General features: G+C 38.3%; 1 protein-coding gene and 1 long non-coding RNA gene across 2 annotated transcripts; both read left to right on the top strand.

The window, feature by feature from the left end:
• Positions 1-12978: 12978 nt before the first annotated feature.
• AVPR1A (arginine vasopressin receptor 1A) lies at positions 12979-17523 on the top strand. The gene is made up of 2 exons (XM_043564789.1): positions 12979-14525; positions 16722-17523. Exons 1-2 carry the CDS (start codon positions 13547-13549, stop codon positions 17006-17008), a joined length of 1266 nt encoding a protein of 421 aa, XP_043420724.1. The 5' UTR covers positions 12979-13546; the 3' UTR covers positions 17009-17523.
• Positions 17524-17673: 150 nt separating this feature from the next.
• LOC122473150 lies at positions 17674-18946 on the top strand. The gene is made up of 2 exons (XR_006294598.1): positions 17674-17985; positions 18231-18946. It is a non-coding gene; the product is annotated as an uncharacterized LOC122473150 (long non-coding RNA).
• The last annotated feature ends 5924 nt before the right edge of the window (positions 18947-24870 follow it).

Raw genomic sequence — 24870 nt, 5'->3', positions numbered from 1 at the left:
CGACAGAATGGGAGAAGATATTTGCAAACAACATATCAGATAAAGGGTTACTATTCATAATCTATAAAGAACTTACCAAACTCAACACCCAGAAAACAAATAATCCAGTGACGAAATGGGCAAAAGACATGAATAGACACTTCTCCAAGGAAGACATCCACATGGCCAACCAACACATGAAAAAATGCTAAACATCACTCATCATCAGGGAAATACAAATCAAAACCACAATGAGATACCACCTTACACCTGTCAGAATGGCTAACATTAACAACTCAGGCAACAACAGATGTTGACAAGGATGTGGAGAAAGAGGATCTCTTTTGCATTGTTGGTGGGAATGCAAGCTGGTGCAGCCACTTTGGAGAACAGTATGGAGGTTCCTCAAAAAACTAAAAACAGAACTACCCTATGACCCAGCAATTGCACTACTAGGCATTTATCCACAGAATACAGGTGTGCTGTTTCAAAGGGACACATGTACCCCCATGTTTATAGCAGTACTATCAACAATAGCCAAAGTATGGAAAGAGCCCAAATATTCATTGCTGGATGAATGGATAAAGAAGATGTGGTATATATATACAATGCAGTATTACTAGGAAGTCAAAAAGAATGAAATCTTGCCATTTGCAACTACGTGAATGGAACTGGAGGGTATTATGCTAAGTGAAATCAGTCAGAGAAAGACAATATGACTTCACTCATATGAGGACCTTAAGAGACAAAACTGATGAACATAAGGTAAGGGAAGCAAAAATAATATAAAAACAGGGAGGGGGATAAAACAGAAGAGACTCATAAATATGGAGAACTGAGGGTTCCTGGAGGGGTTGTAGGAGGGGGGATGGGCCAAATGGGTAAGGGGCACTAAGGAATCTACTCCTGAAATCATTGTTGCATTATATGCTAACTAATTTGGATGTAAATTTTTAAAAATAAAAAGTAAAATTTTAAAAGTAATAATAAATAAATGGTGCTGGGAACACTGGAAAGCTGCATGTAAAAGAACAAAACCTGACCACTTTCTTATACCATACACAAAAATGAACATAAAATGTATTAGAGATATAAATGTGAAACTGTAAAAATCCTAAAGGAGAACACAGGCAGTAATTTCTCTGACATCAGTAATAGCAACATTTTTCTAGACAAGCCTCCAAAGGCAAGGAAAAGAAAAGCAAAATAAAATATTGGGATTACATTTTAAAAATGATTTTGCACAGAGAAGGAAACCATCAACAAAACGAAAAGACAACCTACAGAATGGGAGAAGATATTTGCAAATGATATATCTGATAACGGGTTAATAATATTCAAATTATATAAAGATCTTATACAACTCAACACCAAAAAACCCCCCCAAACCAATCATCTGATTAAAAATGGGCAGAGAACTGAATAGACATTTTTCAAAACAAGACATACAAAGGACTAAAATCAAAAAGATCAGAAACAAGTGTTGGCAAGAATGTGGAAAAAAAGGAACCCTTGTCTGTGCACGGTTGATGGGAATGTAACTTGATGCAGCCTCTGTAGAAAATAGCATGGAGGTTCATCAAAAAAAAAATTAAAAATATAAATAGCATTCGATCCAGTAATTCCACTACTGGGTATTTATCCAAAGAAAATGAAAACGCTAATTCAAAAAGATACATGCAGCCCTATGTTTACTGGAGCATTTTTTACAATAGCCAAGATATGGAAGCAACCTAAGAGTCCATCAATAGACAAATGGATAAGGAAGGTGTGGTAAACATGTATACACACACACACACACACACACACACACAAGAATGCAGGAATGTTACACAGCCATAAAAAGGGATGAGATCATGCCATTCACCACAACATGGATGGACCTAGAAGTTATTGTCCTAAGCGAAATAAGTTAGACTGTGAAAGACATACACCATATGATTTCACTTATATGTAGAATCTAAAAACAAAACAAATGAATAAACAAAAACAGAATCAGAGCTGTAAAAACAGAACAAACTGATGGTTTCCAGAGGAGAGGAGTTTGGGAGGATGGGCAAGATGGGTGAAGGGGAATAGGAGATATAGGCTTCCAGTTATGGAATGAATAAGTCTGGGGTACAGCCTATTGAATATAGTCAATGGCACTATAATAGTATTTTATGGTGAAAGATGGTGGCTGCACTTGTGGTGAGCATAGCAAAAATTATAGATTTGTCAAATCATTATGTTGTACACCCAAAACTAATGTATCATTGTGTATCAGCTATACTTCAATAAAAAATACATTGGTGGGAGTACAAACTGGTGCAACCACTGTGGAAAACAATCTGGAGGGTCCTGAAAAAATTAAAAATAGAATTACTATATGATCCAGTAATCACACTGGTGGGTATTTACTCAAAGAATACAAAAACGCTAATTCAAAAAGATATACACACTCCTATGTTTATTGCAGCATTATTTGCAATAGCCAAGTTATGGTTATGGAAGCAACCCAAGTATCCATCAATAGATGAATAGATAAAGGTGTGGTATATATACAATGGAATATTATTCAGCAATAAAAAATAATGAAATCTTGCCAGTTACAACAACATGGATGAATCTAGAGAGTATCATGCTATGTGAAATAAGTCAGTCAGAGAAAACACATACTATATGATTTGACTCTTATGTGAAATTGAAGAAACAAAACAAATGAACAAATTAAAAAACAAAACAAAACAAAACAAAACAGACTCTTAATGATAGAGAACAAATTGATGGTTACCATAGGGGAAGTGGGCGGGGGGGTGGGTGAAATAGTGAAAGAGATTAAGAGTACACTTACCACGATGAGCACTGAGTAATGTATAGAATTGTTGAATCACTATACTATATATCTGAAACTAATATAACATTGTATGTTAACTATACTACAATTTTTTTTAATGCAAACCTTTTCTTGTGTGAAAAAAGGACTTAATGAATACATAGAGGCAGATTCAATGATGCCAGCTTGCTAAAAGAATGTGTCTTGATCATTATCAAATTCTAGGCATAAGATCAAAGTTTCTGACCTCTGAATGTGCAGAGAATCCAAATAAATATTACTTCATCAGGAGCAGAAGTCTTAAATTCAACATTTTAAATGAGTTTAAATTTTTAAAAATTTAAATTAAATCAATCACATAATTTTTTTAAGAGAGAGAGAGAGAGAGCAGTGGCAAGGGACAGAGAGAGAGAGAGAAAGAAATAGAGAGAATCTTAAGCAGGCTCCATGCTCAGCATGGAGCCCGATGTGGGGCTGGATCCCATGAACCTGGGATTATGACCTGAGCTGAAATCAAGAGTCAGATGCTTGACCCACTGAGCCACCCAATCACCCCCAATCATATAATTTTTAAGTGCAAACTTTCCTAAATATATGATATAAATAACAATGAATTCAGAAATCTTTTCCTTTGGAGTGATTTTTCTACTAATCCTGTATTGATTGACTTAGGAAGGATTTTTTTTTTATTCTAAACAAGTGATGAGATTTTAATTTTTCATTAATAAATAGTAGAGTACTTAAGATTTTGTTGAGCATGGTAGCCTCTCCTTAATGCCATAATTCTGCAGTCTAACATGCAAGCACATTTTATCACATAAGAAAATAAAACTCCTTATATAGGACTAAATATTGTTCTCACTTCTGACTCTGTAGAGTAAATAATATTATAATGAATATCTGATGTTTTTCCATGTTTGACATGCAACATTTTAAAAAATCCAGTGGTGTATGTGCGTGTGTGTGCACATCCATGTGTGTATGTGCTGTGCATGTGTGTGCACGTGTGTGTGTGTGTGTGTGTGTGTGTGTGTGAGAGAGAGAGAGAGAGAGAGAGAGAGAGGGAGAGAAACACATCATTAACTGGGTAAATTTTTTCTTTAATAACTGATTTTTATTAATATTTTATACAGTAAACTAGATTTCTCAACTCAGTGCTAATTGTTTTTATTGACACAAAATTGGTATATAACATTATTTTAGTTTCAGGTGGAAGACATAGTAATTTGATCTTTTAAATCTAGTTACCCATCTGCCACCATACAATTAACCCCCTTCAGCCAATTCACCTACCTCCCCAACCCCCTTCCGTGATGATAACTACAGTCTGGTCTCTGTATCTACGAGTTGTGTTTTGTTTTGTTTGTTTGTTTTGCTTTTTACATTCCACATATACATGAAATTATAAGGTATTTTTCTTTGACTTATTTCACTTATCATAATTCCCTCAGGTTGCACCCATGCTATTGCAAATAGTGAGGTCTCATTCTTTTTAATGGATATGTAGTATTCCATTGTATATCTATACCACATCTTCTTTGTCAATCTATCCATCGGCAAACATTTAGGTTGTTTCCATATTGTAAATAATGCTACAGTGAACATCGGGTACATATTTCTTTCCTAATTAGTCTTTTAATTAGTTTTAATTTTCTTCGGTTAAATACTCAGTAGTGGCATAGCTGGATCACATGATAGTTCTATCTTTAATATTTTGAGGAACCTCCATATTGTTTTCCATAGTGGCTGCACCAATTCGCATTCCTACCACAGTGTATGAGGGTTCCCTTTCCCCTCCAACACTTGCTATTTTGTATCTTTTGGATACTATCCATTCTAACAAATGTGATGTGATATCTCATTGTGGTTTTGAATCGTATTTCCCTGATAATTTAGTGATGTTGATCTTCTCATGTGTCTATTTGTCATCTGTATGTATTCTTTGGAAAAATGTGTATTTAGATCCTCTGCCCATTTTTAAATCAGATTGGTTGTTTTTACTACTGAGTTGAGTTCTTTATATAATTTGAATATTAACCCCTTACCAGATATACAATTTTGCAAATATTTTTCCCATTCAGTGGGTTGCCTTTTCATTTCGTTGATGATTTCCTTTGCTGTGCAAAATCTTTATAGTTTGAATCATCCCACTTGTTTATTTTTGCTTTTGTTGCCTTTGGTTTTGGAGTCAGATCCAGAAATTCAATGACAGGACAGATATCAAGAAGCTTACTGCCTATGTTTTCTTCCAGGAGTTTTATAGTTTCAGGTTTTACATTTAATTCTTTAATCCATTGAGTTATTTTTTGTGTATGGTGTAAGATAGTGGTCTGATTTTAATTTTTTGCATGTCACTGTCCAGTATTCCCAGCACTTTTTATTGAAGAAATTGTCTATTCTCCCATTGTATGTTCTTGACTCCTTTGCCATAAATTAATTGACCATATATATGCAGGTTTATTTCTGGTCTATTCCATTGATCTATGTGTCTGTTTTTATGCTAGTACCATACTGGTTTTGATGACTATAGCTTTGTAGTATAGTTTCAAATCAAAGAGCAGGATACATCAAGCTTTGTTTTTCCTTTCAAGATTGCTTTGGTTATTCAGAATTGTTTGTGGTTCCATAAACATTTTAGAATTATTCATTCTGGTTCTGTGAAAATGCCATTTTAATAGGGATTGCACTGAATGTGTAGATTGCTTTCAAGTAGTGAGGACACTTTAACAATGTTAGTTTTTTCAATCCATTAGCATGTCATATTTTTCCATTTATTTGTGTCTTCTTCAACTTTTTTCATTAGTGTCTTATAGGTTTCAGTGTACAGGTCTTTCATTTCAGCTAAATCTATTCCTAGGTATTTTATTATTTCTGATGCAGTTGTAAGTAAAACTTTTCTTAATTTTTTTTTTCTGATAGTTCATTATTAGTGTATAGATATATAATAGATTTCTGTGTTAATTCTGTATCTTGTAACTTTATTGAATTCATTTGTTCTAACAGGTCTTTAGTGGAGTCTTCAAGATTTTCTATATATAGTATCAGGTCATCTGCAAACAGTGACAATTTTACTTCTTCCTTTCCAATTTGGATAACTTTTATTTCCTTTCCCATCTAATTACTGTGTGTAGAACTTCCAATATTATTTTGAATGAAAGTGGCAAGAGTGAGCATCCATGTCTTGTTCCTGAGCTTTCACCACTGAGTATAAATTTATCATATACAGCCTTTATTATATGGAAGAACATTCCCTCTATACCCACTTTTATTGAGAGTTTTTATTACAAACGCATGCTGAGTTTTGTCAAATGTTCTTTAATTTTTTTAAATGTTTATTCATTTTTTGAGAGAGACAGAGAGAGACAGAGCACAAGTGGGGGAGGGGCAGAGAGTGTGAGAGAGAATCCAAAGCAGGCTCCAGGCTCTGAGCTGTCATCACAGAGTCTGAGGAGGGGCTTGAACTCATGAACCATGAGATCATGACCTGAGCCAGAGTCAGTTGCTTAACTAACTGAGCCACCCAAGCACCCTGTCAAATGCTTTTTCTGCATCTATTAAAATGATCATATGATTTTTATCCTTCATTTTGTTAAAGTGGTATATCTCATTGATTGGCTTGTAGATGTTGAACCATCCTTATATACCTGAAATAAATCCCACTTGATCATGGTGTATGATCTTTTTTTATGTGTTCTTGAATTTCGTTTGCCAATATATTTGTTAAGAGCTTTTTCATCTATGTTTATCAGGAATATTGGCGTAGAAGTTTCTTGCTTGCTTGCTTGCTTGCTTTCTTCCCTTTCCTTGTCCTTTTGTGTGCGTGTGTGTGTGTGCGCGCACACGCGTGTGTGTGTTCCGTTGCCTGTTTTTTGGTGTAAGGGAATTCTGGCCTTGTAAATGAGTTTTGAAGCATTCCCTCTTCTTCAGTTTTTTTTGGGAAGTGTTTAAGAAGACAGGTATTCAATCTTTGAATGTTTGGTAGAATTCACCAGTGAAACTGCCTGGTTTCTGCAATGGACTTTTGCTTATTGGAAGATTTTTGATTACTGTATCAATCTCCTTACTAGTCATCAGTCTATTCAGATTTTCTATTTCTTCCTGATTTGTTTTGGAAGATTGTATGTTTCTAAGAATTTATCCATTTCTTCCAGGTTGTCCAGTTTGTTGGCATATAGCTGTTTGTAGTACTCTCTTATAATCCTTTGTATTTCTGTGGTGTCAGTTGTAACTTCTTTTTCATTTCTGATTTTATTTGGGCCCTCTGTATTTTTTTCTTAAATTTATTTAGACTTTTTGTAGCCTAACATATGATCTATTCTAGAGAACATTCCATGTGTACTGAAGAAGAATATGTTTTCTGTTGTTTGGGGGTGGGATGTCCTGTATATATCTATTAAGTCCATCTGGTTTAATGTTTTAAGACCAATGTTTCCTTATTAATTTTCTTTCTGGATGATCTATTCATTGATATAAGTGGAGTATTAAAGTCCCCCACTATTATTGTACTGCCATTAATTTCTCTCCTTAGGTCTGTTAATATTTTCTTTATAGACTTGGGTGCTCCTATGTCAGGTGCATAAATCTTTATGAATGTTATCTCCTCTTGCTGGATTCACCCCTTTATTATTATGTAATGTCCTTCTTTGTCTTTCATTACAGTCAGATTTGAAGTCTATTTTGCCTAATATAAGTATAACTACTTCAGCTTTCCTTTTGTTTCCATTACCATCCCTTCACTTTCAGACTGTGTATATTCTTAGATCTGAAGTGAGTTTCTTACAGGCAACATATAGCTAGGTCTTGTTTTTTTAGTCCAATCATCCACTCTATGTCCTTTGATTGGGGAATTTAGTCCATTTACATTTAAAGTAATTATTGATAGGTATGTACTTATTGCCATTTTGTTCATTGTTTTCTGGCTGCTATTGTAATTCATCTCTATTCCTTTCTCTCTCTTTTTCTCTCTTCATTTGTGATTTGGTGACTTTCTTCAGTGTTATATTTAGAGTCCTTTCTCATTATCTTTTGTGTATCTACTGTAGGTTTTTGCTTTGTGGTTAGCCTAAAGTTCCCATATAACATCCTATATATGTAACACTCTGTTTTTAAGTTGATAATAACTTGCTTAAATGCATTCTAAAAACTACATTTTTACTTCCCTTCCCCTCAAAGCGTTAGATTTTGATGCTGTATTTCACATCTTTTTATTTTGTGTATCTCTTCATTAATTATTGTAGCTATTGTTAATTTTAGTACTTTTGTCCTATAGCATTCATACTAGATTTATAGGTAGTTAATCCCCTATCTTTACTATATGTTTTCCTTTTACCAGTGGGGTTTTTACCTTTTATATTTTACCTTTTATAACTTCTACAGAAATTTACCAGTGGGAATTTTACTTTTACATTTTATCTTTTATAACTTCTACAGAAATTACTAGTTAGTACTTTGTCTTTTCAGCTTAAAGAAGTCTCTCTCAAACTAGTTGTAGGACCAGTTTAGTGGCAATGAACCATTTTAGTTTTGGCTTGGCTATAAAACCCTAAATCTCTCCTTCATTTCTGAATGATAACTTGCCAGAGAGAATATTCTTGGTCATAAGTGTTTTCCTTTCAGCACTTTGAATATATCATGACATTGCATTGGGTAACTCTTAAAATCACATAAATATACACTAACCTGTCCGATATTTGTGAGACAGAAAACTGATTAGAACCATTTAAGATATAAATTAGAACTATTTAAGATATAAATGCTGACTCTCATTTTCAGGTAGATATTAGAGATATTGGTGCTTCAAGGTGGTTCCTCAAGAAATCTTCCCTAACTTATCTAGTCACCAAGTACTTCTTAAATTTTATATTCCTTCAGCACTCAAAAGCCAGTTTCCATTGCGATGCTTGTTAATTCTTTCTTTAAATATGTGTTCAGTGCTTGTAATGCGTATGAAAGGCAGTAGGGCACACAGGTTAGAACCAACACCTTGACTTCAAATGGACAATTTGTGACTCAGCTCAGACACATGGAGCTTTGTGACTTTGGCTAAGTTGCTTAACTTCTCTAATCTTTGTTTTGCTCATCTGTAGAATGAGATAATAGTGAGTGTATTCCTATATTCAGTATTCTTTGTTATTATTTTAAAGATTAAATTAACTAAGGGACTTAAATCGCAGCTCATGAGTTAAGCACTTAATCAGTGTTGGTAAGTGTTCATATTATCTATGACTACTTCTACTACTACTGTCTTGTACTTGGTTTACTAAGGAGGAAACCAGTAGGTGCGGACCCTATAGAATCTCCTAGTCTTAAAGGAGAACATATCACATGTTAAATGACCAGCCACATGAGTCTGTAAGATCCAGGAACATGAGGCTTATAGGTGGCAGCACAGTGTAATGGTTAAGATTGTAAACTCTGCTGGAATCAATTTCTTTTTTTGAATTCTGGTTCTACTATTGACCAGATATGTCACCTGAAGCTGGTTACTTATTCTCTTTGTGCCTCAGTTTCTTTAAATGTAAAGTGAAATAAGAGTACATCCCTCATAGGGTCATTGAGAGGATTAAATGAAGAAATACTTAAATGAAGAAATGAAGAAAGCACTGTTGATGGTGCCTGGCATAAAGTGTTTCGTAAATGTTAGTGGCCATTACATACTTCTTTGTATCTAGCTCACGACTTAGCATAGTGACATGCCACAGACATTTGTTGGTTTGCTAGAAGTAATAGTATGAATACTAGACTATGGCCTTAAAGCTATAATGTCATTAATTTATAATTGAAGTGGAAGGAGTCATTGTGGGCTACAGAAGTAAAATGGGTTCTCCTGCAGATTCCAGTTTCTTCCACGTTTCTCACACAAAACAACAACAACAACAACAACAACAACAACAACAACAACAACAAAAAACACCTGACAGTTTAAGGAGAGGAAAGACTACATATGAATAGTGGCTATGAAGCAGCACATAAGGTAATATGATAAATGAAATGTAACCCATTTATATTGGGTATCCCGGCCTCTATGAGAGTAGGCTAAACTTGACCCAAACCCTCAACTTCTTGACTTGACTAAGTCCAGTGGTGGTTACCGAGCATTTTGGAACCCCAAGTACATTTATTCAGTGTTCTTCAAACTGTATCAGTTGTCCTATGACATCTTCATCACCGTTCCATGGGGAAAACAAAAGGATGGGGGCTTTCCATGGTTAAATAGGTTTAGGAGATATTAAAAAACAAAGTTTAACAGGTTTTATGTATACACAGCACTTCCCCCAAAGTATTTGACCATGGAACTCTTTTCTCAAAGAAAACCTATCGATATCTTCTTTAAAAAAAATTTTTTTTAACATTTATTCATTTTTGAGAGGCAGGGAGAGACAGCGTACAAGTGGGGAAGGGGCAGAGAGAGAGGGAGACACAGAATTGAAAGCAGGCTCCAGGCTCTGAGCTGTCAGCACAGATGTTGGGCTCGAACTCAGGAACTATGACCTAAGCCAAGCCGGATGCTCAACTGAATGAGCCACCCAGGCGCCCCTTTCCTATCAAAATCTTCTATTGCACAGAAGGAAGTTGGGGGTAGGCTGCTTTAATTGGAAGGGAAAAATTATTGGCAAAATATGTACATATTTGAAAAAAAGGAAGAATAAATGTTTTGAATACTCATGAAATGTCAGAAACTTAACCAGTTATATAATCCTTGCAATATCTGCATTATATTTTATCACCAAGATTTTATGGATGAAGGTTTTAAACCTCAAAAATTAAAACTAAGTCACACAGCTAGTAAATGAAGGAGGTAGCCGCTTCTCCTAATCAAAATACTTCTTACACATATAGAATTACAAACTGGGAGGAGGAAGGCAGGCAAATGAAAGAGAAAGATTACTCCAGGGTATGCACACACAACCTTCAGTTTTTCTTTTCGTCATTGCACCCCCAAAATACATTAACTGAAATTAACTGAGAGTAAGAGAGAAAAAAAATGGTCTTAGTAATACAAGAAGTACAGAGCAAACACGAATTGCTCTAAGAAAAAGCACCAGATGCCACACAAAATATTGACTATGTGCTTTTCATATTTTAGAACCAAAATTAACTGCCACTGAAAAATTTTCATAGCAGGTCCAGGGAGGTACATGAATAGTGAGTCTATATTTTAATGGTTCTTAAAAATACATGCATTAAGAAAAGATTGGTATTTCTTCCATATTATCCATATATATATGTGTACATATATATAATGTATATACATATACATTATATATATGTATTTATAATATATGTATTATATATATAATTACATATATATATAATTATATTATATATGTATATTATCCATATATATGTGTACATATATATAATGTATATACATTATATATGTATATACATATACATTATATATATACACAATATATATACACATTATATATATGTATATACATATACATATATATATACACAATACCTATGGATAACTAGTACTATTGTTTACTGAATATCTTCTAACTGTGCCACCGGATGTAACCCAGTAAGTTATTTTTATAAATTGGATACTGGATTTGCTTATCGGATCAAAGGGGGTGACGCAGCTGAATAATTTCCTGAGAGACCACCATACAATCTCTTTGAATTAAGAACACCCCACAGAATTTTAATGATCCTATTCTGCACATTTCCTCTCCTCCGACAACATTATTTCTCATAAGGTGCACTAATAATGTAATTGGGACTTAAAGGAAGGTCATCTCTCCGAGTCCGTGACTATTACCTATTGCTTGGAGCATTTTTCCAGAAAGGTGGCCTGCAAACCTTTTACTTCTGGCCATCTCTGAATTAAAAAAAAAAAGTTTTGCCTCCTAGGTATCTTGGAGAAAATGAGAGGAGGCAGCACAGCTTGGAAGGCAGGTACTTCTATTCCTAAGCGGTATAAATTGAAGCTTATAGAGACGCAGTGAAGCAGGACCCCGGAGAGGAGTCCAGTTCTCTTAATGCGACGACCTTTGGGACTCGGCATGCAGAAGCCAAAAAGCAACGTGGAATTATCAGTGAGAACAGCACCTCAGAAAATCCTTTGCTTTCTTTGCCAGTATTTCACGTATGTTTTCCCACGACAATCAAATTTATACCACGTTCGCAAAACACAAATTTGCCGACCAAAAGTCATGTTCGTGTATCCACAAAGTGGACATAACCTTATAAAGTGTGTGTTTTTTCTCTCGCGAAATAGCCTGAAAACAGCTCCCCCTCGCTGTGGTTCGAAGCGTCTCTTCACCAAAGTTCAAACCAGAGCTCAAGTAGAGGGTGTTTCTGCCTTTGCTCTGGACCAGCAGCCTGGCTCGAGTTGTTCAGTTGCTAATTTATAGGTAGGTGGTCTCGCTGCGGAGACAGCGCCTCTTTCCTGACCGGAGCATGCATCTTTCTAACTCCCGAGCGCAGGAACCTGGCGCCTTTTCGCTCCCATGCCCGGAACGGCACTGCCCGGGTGTGCGCTCTTCAGACAGCTGCTTTTTGTCCTTCCAGAGAGATGTCCCCACGATTCAGCAGTAACCAGACGAAGTCCCCACGGACTACTGTGGCCCGATTTCCGTCCATCCCCTCTGTGGGAATCAGGCTTTTCCCGGAGGAAACCCCAGGATTTCTAGTTCACAGAAATTCTCTAGGCACCCACCCCAACCAGGAGACGATCCTTTTCCTGCAGTAGATACGCCCACAGCCGCCCTGGGGCCGCGATGGAATAAGCGAGCGCGGGCCGGGTGACAAATAGCAGGTGTGCTATTGCGAAGATGGCGCTTTTTAAGCGACGCGGTAGTGACCCTCCCGGGGGCGGGGTGGGGGTGGGGGAGGGGGAGGGCAGGGACCAGGGCGGGGAGAGGCTGAATTCTCGGAGCCAAGTTGCCCTGGGAGTAAAATGAGCCCGGCAGTGGGCTGGCTGGCTGCAGAGGTGGAAACCCCGGCTGGAGCAGGTGGGGTCGCGCTCCTAGTTCAGGCGCAAGGAGCGTGAGCGCCCGGAGGTGGACTCGGGATTTCAACGTACCGCATCCACTGCCTCTGTTGACGTCAAATACGGAGTTAAGGTGGCTATTGAGGGGGCTTGAGGAAATGGCGGTAAGCCAAAAAACAAAACAAAACAAAACAAAACACACAAAAAAAAACAAAAACAAAAAAAAGGGGGGGGGGGGAGCATAGCACGTCTAGTTCTTCAAGTTTTTGTCAGAAAGAGCGGGAAAGCGCCCCCATCCAGCCTGTTAAGCCGAGGAATCGGCGAGTCTCCCAGCCCCACCCCTGCAGCAGTGATGCAAAGAGAACAAATCACCGACGTAGAGAGGAGGGAAAAAAAAAAAAAAGAAAGAAAGAAAGAAGGAACCCCCTGGGGGTGGTGGGAGGAGAGAGCGGACGGAGTAAGCACGGAGCAGTCTCCAACCACTGGGACGAGAGGGAGCGCTTTCTGGGGAAACAAACTCCGCATAAATAATTGAGTTTGGAGCCCAGTGCTTTCAGAGGCTCGGAGCGCACCTCCCCAGCGCCTTCCGAGCTGAAAAGGAGCCGAGCGGGGAAAGAGGTCGGTGACGGGAGCGAGAGCAGCTCGGCCGGCGGTGGGACGCTGTGCCCGCAGACGCCCGCAAGAGGGACAGCAGGGCCCAGCGAGCAGAGCCCAGCGAGCGCGGGAAGGACAGCGCGCGACGGGCAAGGAGCCCTCGCCAGCGGCGGTGGGAAGACAGCTGGCCTCCGCGGAGGCCGCGGAGGCGCTGCATGGACCGCATGCGTTTCTCCGGAGGCCCCAACGAGGGGCCCGCGGACAACTCCAGCCAGGGGTGGCCCCTGTTAGCCGGCGGTGTCAACGGCAGCCGGGCAGCGGAGGCGCTCGGGGACGGCGGCAGCCCCCAGGGGGACGTGCGCAACGAGGAGCTGGCCAAGCTGGAGATCGCCGTGCTGGCTGTGACTTTCGTGGTAGCCGTGCTAGGCAACAGCAGCGTGTTGGTGGCGCTGCACCGCACCCCTCGCAAGACGTCCCGCATGCACCTCTTCATCCGCCACCTCAGCCTGGCCGACCTGGCCGTCGCTTTCTTCCAGGTGCTGCCGCAGATGTGCTGGGACATCACCTACCGTTTCCGCGGGCCCGACGGGCTGTGCCGCGTGGTGAAGCACCTGCAGGTGTTCGGCATGTTCGTGTCGCCCTACATGCTGGTGGTCATGACCGCCGACCGCTACATTGCGGTGTGCCACCCGCTGAAGACGCTGCAGCAACCGACGCGCCGCTCGCGCCTCATGATCGCTGCCGCCTGGGTGCTGAGCTTCGTGCTTAGCACGCCGCAGTACTTCGTCTTCTCCATGGTCGAGGTGAACAACGTCACCAAGGCCCGGGACTGCTGGGCCACCTTCATCCAGCCCTGGGGTCCCCGCGCCTATGTGACCTGGATGACGGGTGGCATCTTCGTGGCGCCCGTGGTCATCCTGGGTACCTGCTATGGCTTCATCTGCTACCACATCTGGCGCAACGTCCGCGGAAAGACGGCTTTGCTCCCCGGAAAGGGCGCCGAGGGCGCGAGTGGCGCTTTGCATAAGGGGCTCCTGCTCGCGCCGTGTATCAGCAGCGTGAAGACCATTTCCCGCGCCAAGATTCGCACGGTGAAGATGACTTTTGTGATCGTGACCGTTTACATCGTTTGCTGGGCGCCCTTCTTCATCCTTCAGATGTGGTCTGTCTGGGATGAGAAGTTTGTTTGGATCGGTAGGTGTCGGGCGGGAGAAAGGAGGAAAGTGCGGGAATTCGGCTGTGCGTGCGGCCGGGGTTCGGGGGAGGGGGTGCTTTTCATACTATCCTCTGGGGCAGTAGTTCTTAAACTTTTGCATGCTTAGCTTTGGGTGAAATTACCAAAACGGCAGGGGTCTCCACCCCAGACATTTTGATTCAGTAGCTGTGGAATGGGGCCCAGGAATGTGCACTTGTAGCTTGAAGTGATCCTACGACAAATCCAGAAACTGCGCCCTACAGTCAACCAGGCAACTACAAAACGTGAAAATGACTTTTTGCCAGATCACTAACCACTGCGCTAATTTCGCCCCCCCCCCCCCGCCTTTGCGTCTATCGGATTCAGAGAAATATTTCTACTGTAACCACTGCTTGTTGCTAGCTTGTGAAAAATATCACAATACAAAAATTTTGTAGAAATGCCCCAAGGGCAAAGATAAACGTACATATTTTTTTTCTGAAGAAAGATTCTTAAGCCAATAATTCTAATTTAGCATTTAGTGTTCCATTTCTTATCATCTTTTAAATTTTTTTTTCTGACAATTACTGTAGCACCTTTTTTTCTGGTATTTTAAAGCAGGATTATTGATAAACTCTAAATTTGTTAAAGTAATTAATTCATCTTTCAGCACTAACTTAACCATACAGCTATAGCCCCCCCCCCCAACTCTTGCAGTGTTTTACGGAGAATGTTCTCTACACCTACTAGTTTCTTTGATTCTAATTCCTCCACAAACTAAAAATACTAACTTCAAAAGAACCCCACCCAAAACAGTTAAGGCTGGGTCTTGAAAAATGTTATTTCCTATGAGTGAGAAAAAACCCAACTTTTTCAAATAAAATATATTACAGGAATGTTACCAACATCAGCTATAGTTGGGAAATAGGTATCTGGGAAGAACTGTCTCCTTTTGCTATTTGACATTGAGGTAGGGAGCCTGTGTGATTTACTATTGGAAGTTATATGTGCAAATAAAACATTTGAGAGTGAATTTAATTCAAACAAATAAAAATACCTACATGGCTATAATATTACTGATAATAAATAATACAACATAAATGCTATATTTTTGGTTTATCATTTCCGGTCTTGCTTGATCTTATAGCAGCCTCGTAATTATTGCCAATCAAGTAAAAAAACTCAGTCTAATTATTGCTTTATCAGAATTCAGACATAATTTCTAAAAACTTCTCTACCTCTGCATAGGTATGGTGATGATTTTCATTCTTTTTGAATATAGTCTGTAACCATAGATCATGATCACCTTTAACGGTAGCATTTTAGCACAAGGTATGATTAAATCACCTGTAATTTATTCCAGCATAACAACAGTGAGAAGACCCAAGTTTATATTTAATAATGAAGAAAAAGTTAGTGCTTGCTGATTATTCTTATGTTTCAAAAAGGTGTATTATCAGTGTCATAGTTCTGTGAAAGATTATAATATTTATGTGGTTTACCAGTGCAAATTAGCATAAAATATTTCAAAAACTTGTTGGCATTTCCTAACTCAGCTGTTCTTAATATAATTTAATTGCCCAAACCACCAGAATGGTTTTCTTTTAAAATCAAAAGAAACTATAGAAAATTAACAACAACAAAAACACAAAAAACAACTTCAGAAACAACCAAATAATGCATCCTTCAGGGACCTATTACTACTGTTCCCTTATGTATAGTTGTCTTATTACAAAATATGTTTAATATTTAAAAGTGTAGAACTACTAAACATGTTCCATAATGTCATACTTTTGCCTTAGTTGTTAGGATGAATACAATTTTATTGACGTGGCTATAGACTTTTGAAATTTCATTGAAATAGCAGCCATTCTGTAACTGCTGTGTCTGTTAGCACATACTAATGCTAGTATAAAGAATACACATTTTTTTAAATAAATTGTTTCATATTCTTCCCACTCATTCTAATGAGATATTTTCAAGTGGTTTAAGATATTTGAATGAACGTCAATGCATCTTGCTTATGAAAATATTTCACAACCAAGCAATTTCCAGACACCAGCCATTTCCCGGATTAATGAACAATATACTTCATTTTCTACATTAACCCATAACTTTTTCCCACTTCTAAGAGTCAGTAGAAAAATGAGTTTACCCAGTGCTCAGTTACTTTCATTTGACTATTTAAATAATCTCCCCTTACGTTTTTTGTACAGAATCAGAAAACCCGGCCATCACCATCACTGCATTACTGGCTTCCTTGAATAGTTGCTGTAATCCCTGGATATACATGTTTTTTAGCGGCCATCTCCTGCAAGACTGTGTCCACAGCTTCCCATGCTGCCAGAACATGAATCAAACGTTCAACAAAGAAGATTCTGACAGTATGAGCAGAAGACAGACTTCTTACACTAACAACCGGAGCCCCACAAACAGTATGGGTACATGGAAGGACTCGCCTAAATCGTCCAAGTCCATCAAATTCATTCCTGTTTCAACCTGAGCCCACATTCACGCAGCCTGACTCTTGTAGTGGTCTTTTGGGTCTACTGGCTGAATCCAGCTAGAAATCATGGGAACAAACGAACTTCTAAGAGATAAGCAAGCGTCAGTTTGTTGAGTGCAAGACTGTGTTTCTAGTTGCATTTTCTCATTGCTATGACCAAAAGTTATGAATTGTTTTATATGGGACGTTAAAAAATAAAAAAATAAAAAAAATGATGAAAAAATATGCTACACTAAGATTTGTAGGCCTAATTTTCAGAAATATAATAGAAGTTATAGTTTAAAGGAAAAACATAACCACCCTGGCTTTACATTCTGTTGTTGGTTTCCTTTCTTTTCTTTTCCTTTTATTATGGATAGAACTAAGGCTTGCTTGGTTTAGAAGTCATACGATGTAGGGGCATTATTTCAAACAAAGTGAGCTCATCATCGGCCTTAGTGTTTGAAAGGAATTAGAAGAACCTTCAGAGAAATTTTTTCCATCCAATAAAAATCAGTTCATGCATCAGAAAATGCAGCCTCAGGTGCACCTGGGTGGCTCAGTCGGTTAAGCATCTGACTTCTGGCTCAGGTCATGATCTTAGAGGTCCTGAGTTCCAGCCCCACGTTGGGCTCTGTGCTGACAGCTCAGAACCTGGAGACTGCCTCAGATTCCGTGTCTCCCTCTTTCTCTGCCCCTCTCCTACTTGCACTCCCTCTCTCTCTCTCTCTCTCTCTTTCAAAAATAAACATTAAAAAAGAAAAGAAAAGAAAATGCAGCTTCAGGCAGAGACCTGGAGATGGGATAGCGCCTTGGACAGGCATGAGTTCTTGGGGCATATGGAGCAGGGGATGCTTGGTTCAGAGCAGAAAGAGAAAAGTTCTGTTAAATGCTAAATTTCAAAATGGTAACTTTAGAACTGACAGTTCCCTCCTTGTTTTAGGCTCCTCATGTTGTACCAGTTGTAGAAGGTATAATTTATTAAGATGCTGAAGGTTAGGGGCGCCTGGGTGGCGCAGTCGGTTAAGCATCCGACTTCAGCCAGGTCACCATCTCGCGGTCCGTGAGTTCGAGCCCCGCGTCGGGCTCTGGGCTGATGGCTCAGAGCCTGGAGCCTGTTTCCGATTCTGTGTCTCCCTCTCTCTCTGCCCCTCCCCTGTTCATGCTCTGTCTCTCTCTGTCCCAAAAATAAATTAAAAAAAACGTTGAAAAAAAATTAAAAAAAAAAAAGATGCTGAAGGTTAGAGCAAATATTGTCAAATGGCTAATAAAATCTTTTTTCTCCCACTGCAAGGCCATTTTAAAATCAGATTTATGTAAAGAATATCCAGTTTTGTTAGAAGAACAGAAATGGATTGCCCAAGGTACTATGTAGACTTTGTCTAGAACACTGTAAACATATTTTGACCAGTGTTATAGGGTATTCTGTGTTGTGGTGGATAGTAACATGATTATTACTTCATGTTTGGGGTGTCCAGACTTATAAATAAGAGTCTCCTAAAGAGAAACTCAAGATGTAGAATGTCCCTTCGTGTTTAATTAAAAATAATTTGGTCTTTCCCTCCAGTCTCCCAACCGTCTAAGTTACATATGGTAGACGAGAGGCACGGTTGGATGGAATGGGGTGGAGATAGAGGGAAAAAAATTGTTCTGCACCTAGTATGGTTTCCTTTGTTACTAAATGCATGATTTTGGAAAATTACTTAAGCACACATAAAGCTTTCATCTCCTTGGCTGTACAGTGGGGTTGATAACACCTCACAGGATTGTTGTGAGGACAAAATGAAATCAAAGATGTGAAAAGATCTTCCTGAACTGTCACGTGTCATATGAATGTACCAATTGCTTTTATTATAGTCTTAGGGCCTTCAGAATTGAACAGCTTTTTCCTGTTTACTTTCCATTAACCAGAATTTGTTGGTTTCATGTCTGGGATATAAAATCCTAGAATTTAAATATAGCTCTGCTGATTCATTGGAGAGCATTGCCAGCGGCCACTAAGCCTGACTTGTGCCTAACCAAAGTTTTCCAATTCAAAGATAGAACTTGCTTGCCTTTAAATGCAGGTAAGTCATGGGGCAGCTGGGTGGCTCAGTCAGTTAAACGTCAGACTTCCGCTCGGGTCATGATCTCATGGTTTGTGAGTTCGAGCCGTGCACTGGGTTCTGTGCTGAGAGTCTGGAGCCTGCTTCGGATTCGGTGTCTCCCTCTCGCTCTCTGCCCCTCTCCACTCTCACTTTGTGTGTGTGTGTGTGTGTGTGTGTGTGTGTGTGTGTGTGTGTGTGTGTGTCTTTCAAAAATAAACATTAAATAAAAAATAAATAAATGCAGGCAAATCAGAGCCAGCCAAGAACATCAATTTCTTTTACTTCTAAACCGAGATAAATTACAGCATGACTTGACTGTTGTTACTGCATTTTTCATTAATGGAACCCAGTGTTTTTTTTCGAGCTATTTTGTCTGGCTCCCTCTCCTTTTTAGAGATCATGCAATGATTTGAGGACACATCATAAATATTTTGAATCCCTTAGAGGAATTAATAATCATTTTAATGGCATTGTTGTTGTTGTTGTTGTTGTTGTTGTTGTTAACTTTGCAGATAAGAAATTGAGGACTAGATAGCACTGTGAGAACCTGGAAGTTTCAAGTTCACTCCTCTTCATTCTCTTGCCTTTCCAAATTCTCAGGCCCGCTACTCCCTGGATTGATATGCCTACAAAAAGCTTGCAAATATTTTATAGAAATTAAGCCCTTAGGTTTTACAATTCTGCTTTTTAAAAAATCAGAAATATGTCTCTTAAAGGGCACTGGATGGCACATTATGAGCCACCTTAAATTAATCAGTTCCTCATCATTTGAATCATAATAGCACCTCAGTAACCCTGCCCTCTCTGACGCTGTCAGCTCCTGTGACAGCTTCTCTTCAACAATTCAGAACTAAAGCCCTTTGGGTTGGTACAAAGATGAGCCCATCCAATTCCAAAATAACAGCCTCATGTTTTTTGTACAGACTGTTTCAAAATGTTGGTGTGTACCTCCATGTAAAACAATTCGATTTGAATCTTCTATTTAGGAACATCTCTCAAATAAGTTGTGTATCAACCTACTGAGCTGTGTTCTCTCATTTTAATGCATCAGGAGACAAGATAATACAAAAGGCTAGGGAAAACACCAGACGATCCTGAGCGCTAGTTCTGTACTAGGCAAATAGACGGTATTATTCTCCGTGATTTAGGCTGAGAAGCTTAACTTAGCTGGTTGCTAAACTTCCTTAGTGTTATGTACCCAGATATGGTATTCATTATGTCCCAAAACAATACTCCAAGTGGAAGAGTCCTGCCTGTCTATTTTAGAAGAAAGGGTGGGGTGCCTGGATAGCTCAGTCTGTTAATCATCTGACTTTGGCTAAGGTCATGATCTCATGGTCCGTGAGTTAGAGCCCCAAGTCGGGCTCAGTGCTGACAGCTCAGAGCTTGGAACCTGCTTCAGATTCTGTGTCTCCCTCTCTTTTTCTGCCCCTCCCCTGCTCACATTTTGTGTCTCTCTCTCTCAAAAATAAATAAATATTTTTTAAGAAGAAAGGAAACTGTAGGTGGTTAAGAAGAGTATGCTAGCACCTTTTCTTGGCTGAGGAGAAGATCTAAGATATTATGCCAAATGAAGGCTTACAATCAAAGATAAATGTGTAACATCACCTTATTTTATTTTGCAGAGTTATCTGTGGGAACATCGTGCAAGCATACAATATTAATGTATCTGTGTGGGTATGGGGAATGTAATTAAAAAATAATCCACTGGTACAGAGAAATGGATGGTGTCATTTGATAAACATTAATTGTTGACAAAAAAGGAACATTTTACTTTTTTTGTGGGGGAGAGGGGCAGAGGGAGAGGGAGAGGGAGAGACAGAATCTTAAGCAGGTTCCATGCTCAGCATAGAGCCCAATACGGGGTTTGATCCCAAGACCCTGGGATCACGACCTGTGCCAAAATCAAGAGTTGGGTGCTCAAATGACTGAGCCACCCAGGCACCCTGAATAAGGAACATTTTAGAGTGTGCATTAAGTAATTAATGGGTTAATTTGGGACAGTATTTTTAAAATGTAAAAATAACTGGGCAGGAAATTAGTGAAATTCTTCAGTTACATATATACTCGCCCTGCACACAGAACTTCAATCATCATCAAAGTAGTTTTACACTATAAATGAGGGAAGGGTGTGGTTTTTAAAGGGAAAAAAAGTCAAGCAGACTTACTAACATACAGCACCCTCCTAAACTTCTTATAATTCCTAAAACGGAAATCAAACACAACTTTAATCCGTTATTACACAAGGAAAGCAATCCAATTAGGTTAAAGATCTAAGTTTTTCAGACTCTAAAACCCACATTATTGTAATGAAATTTGATACTTGAAGCTTTAAATTATAGTTCAGGATTTGATTCTACCACTAAGGCATAATTCGAACCATCCAGGGAGATTGAGCCTAATCCTTCATCCCAAATATCAGAGATTAGGCTCCTTTAAAACCCAGGTAAACTGGGCCCTTAAAGGATTTTCATACTGGAAGCAACAGCTGTATTTAGAGTAAGCCCAGGGCAGAGCCATCTCGCAGGTGCAGAAGCAGCCACTGTATCTACCTCCCTGTGGCCCTTGGCCATTGCCAACGCTTGGAATCATGAGTAACACAGGATGATAAATATTAGAGAATGAATCTTGTAAAAAAATTTTTCAACACAGGGCTTGAACTCACAACCCCGAGATCAAGACCTAAACTGAGATCAAGAGTCAGACAGTTAACTGACTGAGCCACCCAGGTGCCCCTAGAGAGTTAATCTTTACTCCAACTTGACCTCAGACAATTAGTGCAAAAATTGAAAACTATTCATTAGAAAAGTTACTTCCTTTAAGTCCCCAAGACAGACTAAATAAGTTGAATCACTCAAATTGTGTGACTGCCCCCCACACACAGCCATTTAAAAACTATTACTCTAACTCGATTTTTAAGTACATTAAATTATCACGAATGAAAAAATTATATACGACCTAAGTACATCAGCATCAAAAATGTACACTAAGGCTAAAAGTTAAATGCTATTCGTTTTTCTTTTTTGTTTTATATATATTTATATCACATCTTTTTACATTGATTTGTATTCTAAATAAAAACAAAATGTGATGGAATGAATTAAATATTTTTGTGTTCCAAATCTGAAAATAAATCTGATTGTAATATAAGAATAATTAAGAATCATTATTAATATAAAATAATTAGCATTTCCACACATGAAAGTTGTTGTCTTTATTTCATGGGAATTCTGACTTCATATATTCTATAATGCTTTAGATCATTATTATAACAAATTTACTAAGAACTAATGCTGTAGAGGGGCGCCTGAGTGGCTCTGTCAGTTAAGCGTCCGACCTTGGCTCAGGTCATGATCTCATGGTTCATGGGTTCGAGCCCCGCATGGAGCTCTGTGCTGACAGCTAGGAGCCTGGAGCCTGCTTCAGATTCTGTCTCTCCCTCTCTCTCTGCCCCTCCCCAGCTTGCACCCTGTCTCTCTCTCAAAATAAATATACATTAACATTAAAAAAAAGAACTAATGTTGTATATTTAGTATTCCATTTTGGGAACTGTTTTTTCAAAGTTCTACATCCCTTAACTTGTTATGCTATACAGAAGAATTTTAATGTGTTTTCTTGGGGTAATTGTATGGTTCTGGTTTTGATGGATGTTTGTGGCTATATCTAATAGTCGTTTACAGGAAAAAGATGGCTTGTCATATTGTATCGAAATATAACTGGTGTATTTATTTCCCAATTTTACTGTGTATTGGTTTGATTCTATAAATAAAAATACCAAATTTATTTGAAATAATTCTCTCATAATCTAGTTTAATAATGAAATATATTTCAAGTTAATTATGCTGATTTTGAAAAAAACAAATAAGATCTGTTTTATAGCTTTTGATAGGTTTATATTTAAGCACAAAAATGTTAATGATTATATTATTTGACAATAGCAAGAACAAATAGAACTTTGTAACAGCCATTTCAGTTATAATCATGAAAGCATATAATTTTTGTTGTAGTCTGTATTGACAACAAAAATAATCCAATTAGCTGAGGTCTTGTGTGTCTTCTTAGCCTAAAAATGTCATCTCTGTCTATTAGTTTCCAGAAATTGGTTAAGACTGACTTCTGGGCCCAAAGATCAAGATTCTTCCCATTTAGAAGTCTTTAAAATTGGAATTCTTTACCCTGTGAATTCATAAATTCAAATCGTATTAACCTGCAATTTATGCTGTCATATTTTCTCTTTATTTTATTTTACAAGTTAAACCCTAATAGCATAGACTAAAGGGCTTATTTTGGGTTTGGCTTAAACTCTAGAAGTAGTGAATGCCCAGAATGGAAAAAAGAGAATTTGAAGTCTCTATTTTAAAATGCTGTTATTTTAAAACCCACTGTTACTTAAAAGACTTATAACTGCTTAAGAATAAACAGGATTTCTACCAAAGCATATTTCCACAAGATCCTATGAATCAGGTAAATCTGAAATAATAGTGTCATTGTATACCAGAAGAGACTCATAAAGAAATGTGCTAGTGTAATATTTTTTAATTTATTCATTCATTTGTTCTCTATCTTTATCTCTTCTGAATCTCCAGAGTTGTGTTTCTTCCCTAATACTTTCCAAATGCCCTCCAAATACCTTCACTATGACACATACAAAATGATTTGCCATGTTGGTTTGCTAGTCTGTCTTCTCCACAATGATCATATTATACCTAAAAATAGGAGGTATGTCCTCTTCATCTTTGCATCCTCATATAATAGGTGTTTTCTATAATAGCTGCTTAATTAATGTAGATGCTATATATATTATATATAATATACATATATATTATATATAATATAGTTACACACACGCACACACACACTAAATACATATAAATACAATCTACATTGTACTGGTACAATACATTGGTAATCTGTATGTTAAACATTGTGTTTAAAAGTGAAAAGCTTTGGGGCGCCTGGGTGGCGCAGTCGGTTAAGCGTCCGACTTCAGCCAGGTCACGATCTCGCGGTCCGGGAGTTCGAGCCCCGCGTCGGGCTCTGGGCTGATGGCTCAGAGCCTGGAGCCTGTTTCCGGTTCTGTGTCTCCCTCTCTCTCTGCCCCTCCCCCGTTCATGCTCTGTCTCTCTCTGTCCCAAAAATAAATAAACGTTGAAAAAAAAATTAAAATAAAAAATAAAAAAAATAAAAAAAAATAAAGTGAAAAGCTTTAATTACAAGATCCTTGTGTTGTGAAAATAGTACTATACCAGAGAATCAGAAGCCTCAGTTTTTCTACCACCAATAGCTGAATGATCTTGGGGAAATCACTTTAATGAATCTGGAGAGCCTAGGTAATATCATGCTGCTTGCAAACAAATGAATGTACAGATTCATACCAAAACTTAAGATAATTGCAATAGAAAGGCTTTGTCACTACCACAGTAAAGCGAACTTGTTCCTAGGTTAGTAACTATATCACCCTATAGGAATTCAGCAGAATTTAAGTCCAATTGTATATTTGTTCCTCTGCCCAAATCCCAGCTTCCACAGTTTACCAAAGTATCCATGTTTTGACCACAATTGCACCCCACAAATTTGTTACCTAAGTGTCCACGGCCTGTATGGATGCCTCAAACTTTTAGCTCTCTGTGCTCACCCTTAGTTTTAATATCCAAATAAAATGTTTTGGCCTCATCTCATAAATTTTTCAAAATCTGTGCCTTGTTCCATATCTAAGTGGAATCCTGAGGACTATTATGAATTTCTGCTTCTATTGAACTCTCAGTTTACAGCTCATTAATTTACTTTTCATGA

Source organism: Prionailurus bengalensis, chromosome B4 (assembly GCF_016509475.1).
Source record: "Prionailurus bengalensis isolate Pbe53 chromosome B4, Fcat_Pben_1.1_paternal_pri, whole genome shotgun sequence".
Taxonomy (NCBI): Eukaryota; Metazoa; Chordata; class Mammalia; order Carnivora; family Felidae; genus Prionailurus; species Prionailurus bengalensis.
This window is presented reverse-complemented; position numbering and strand designations above follow the sequence as displayed.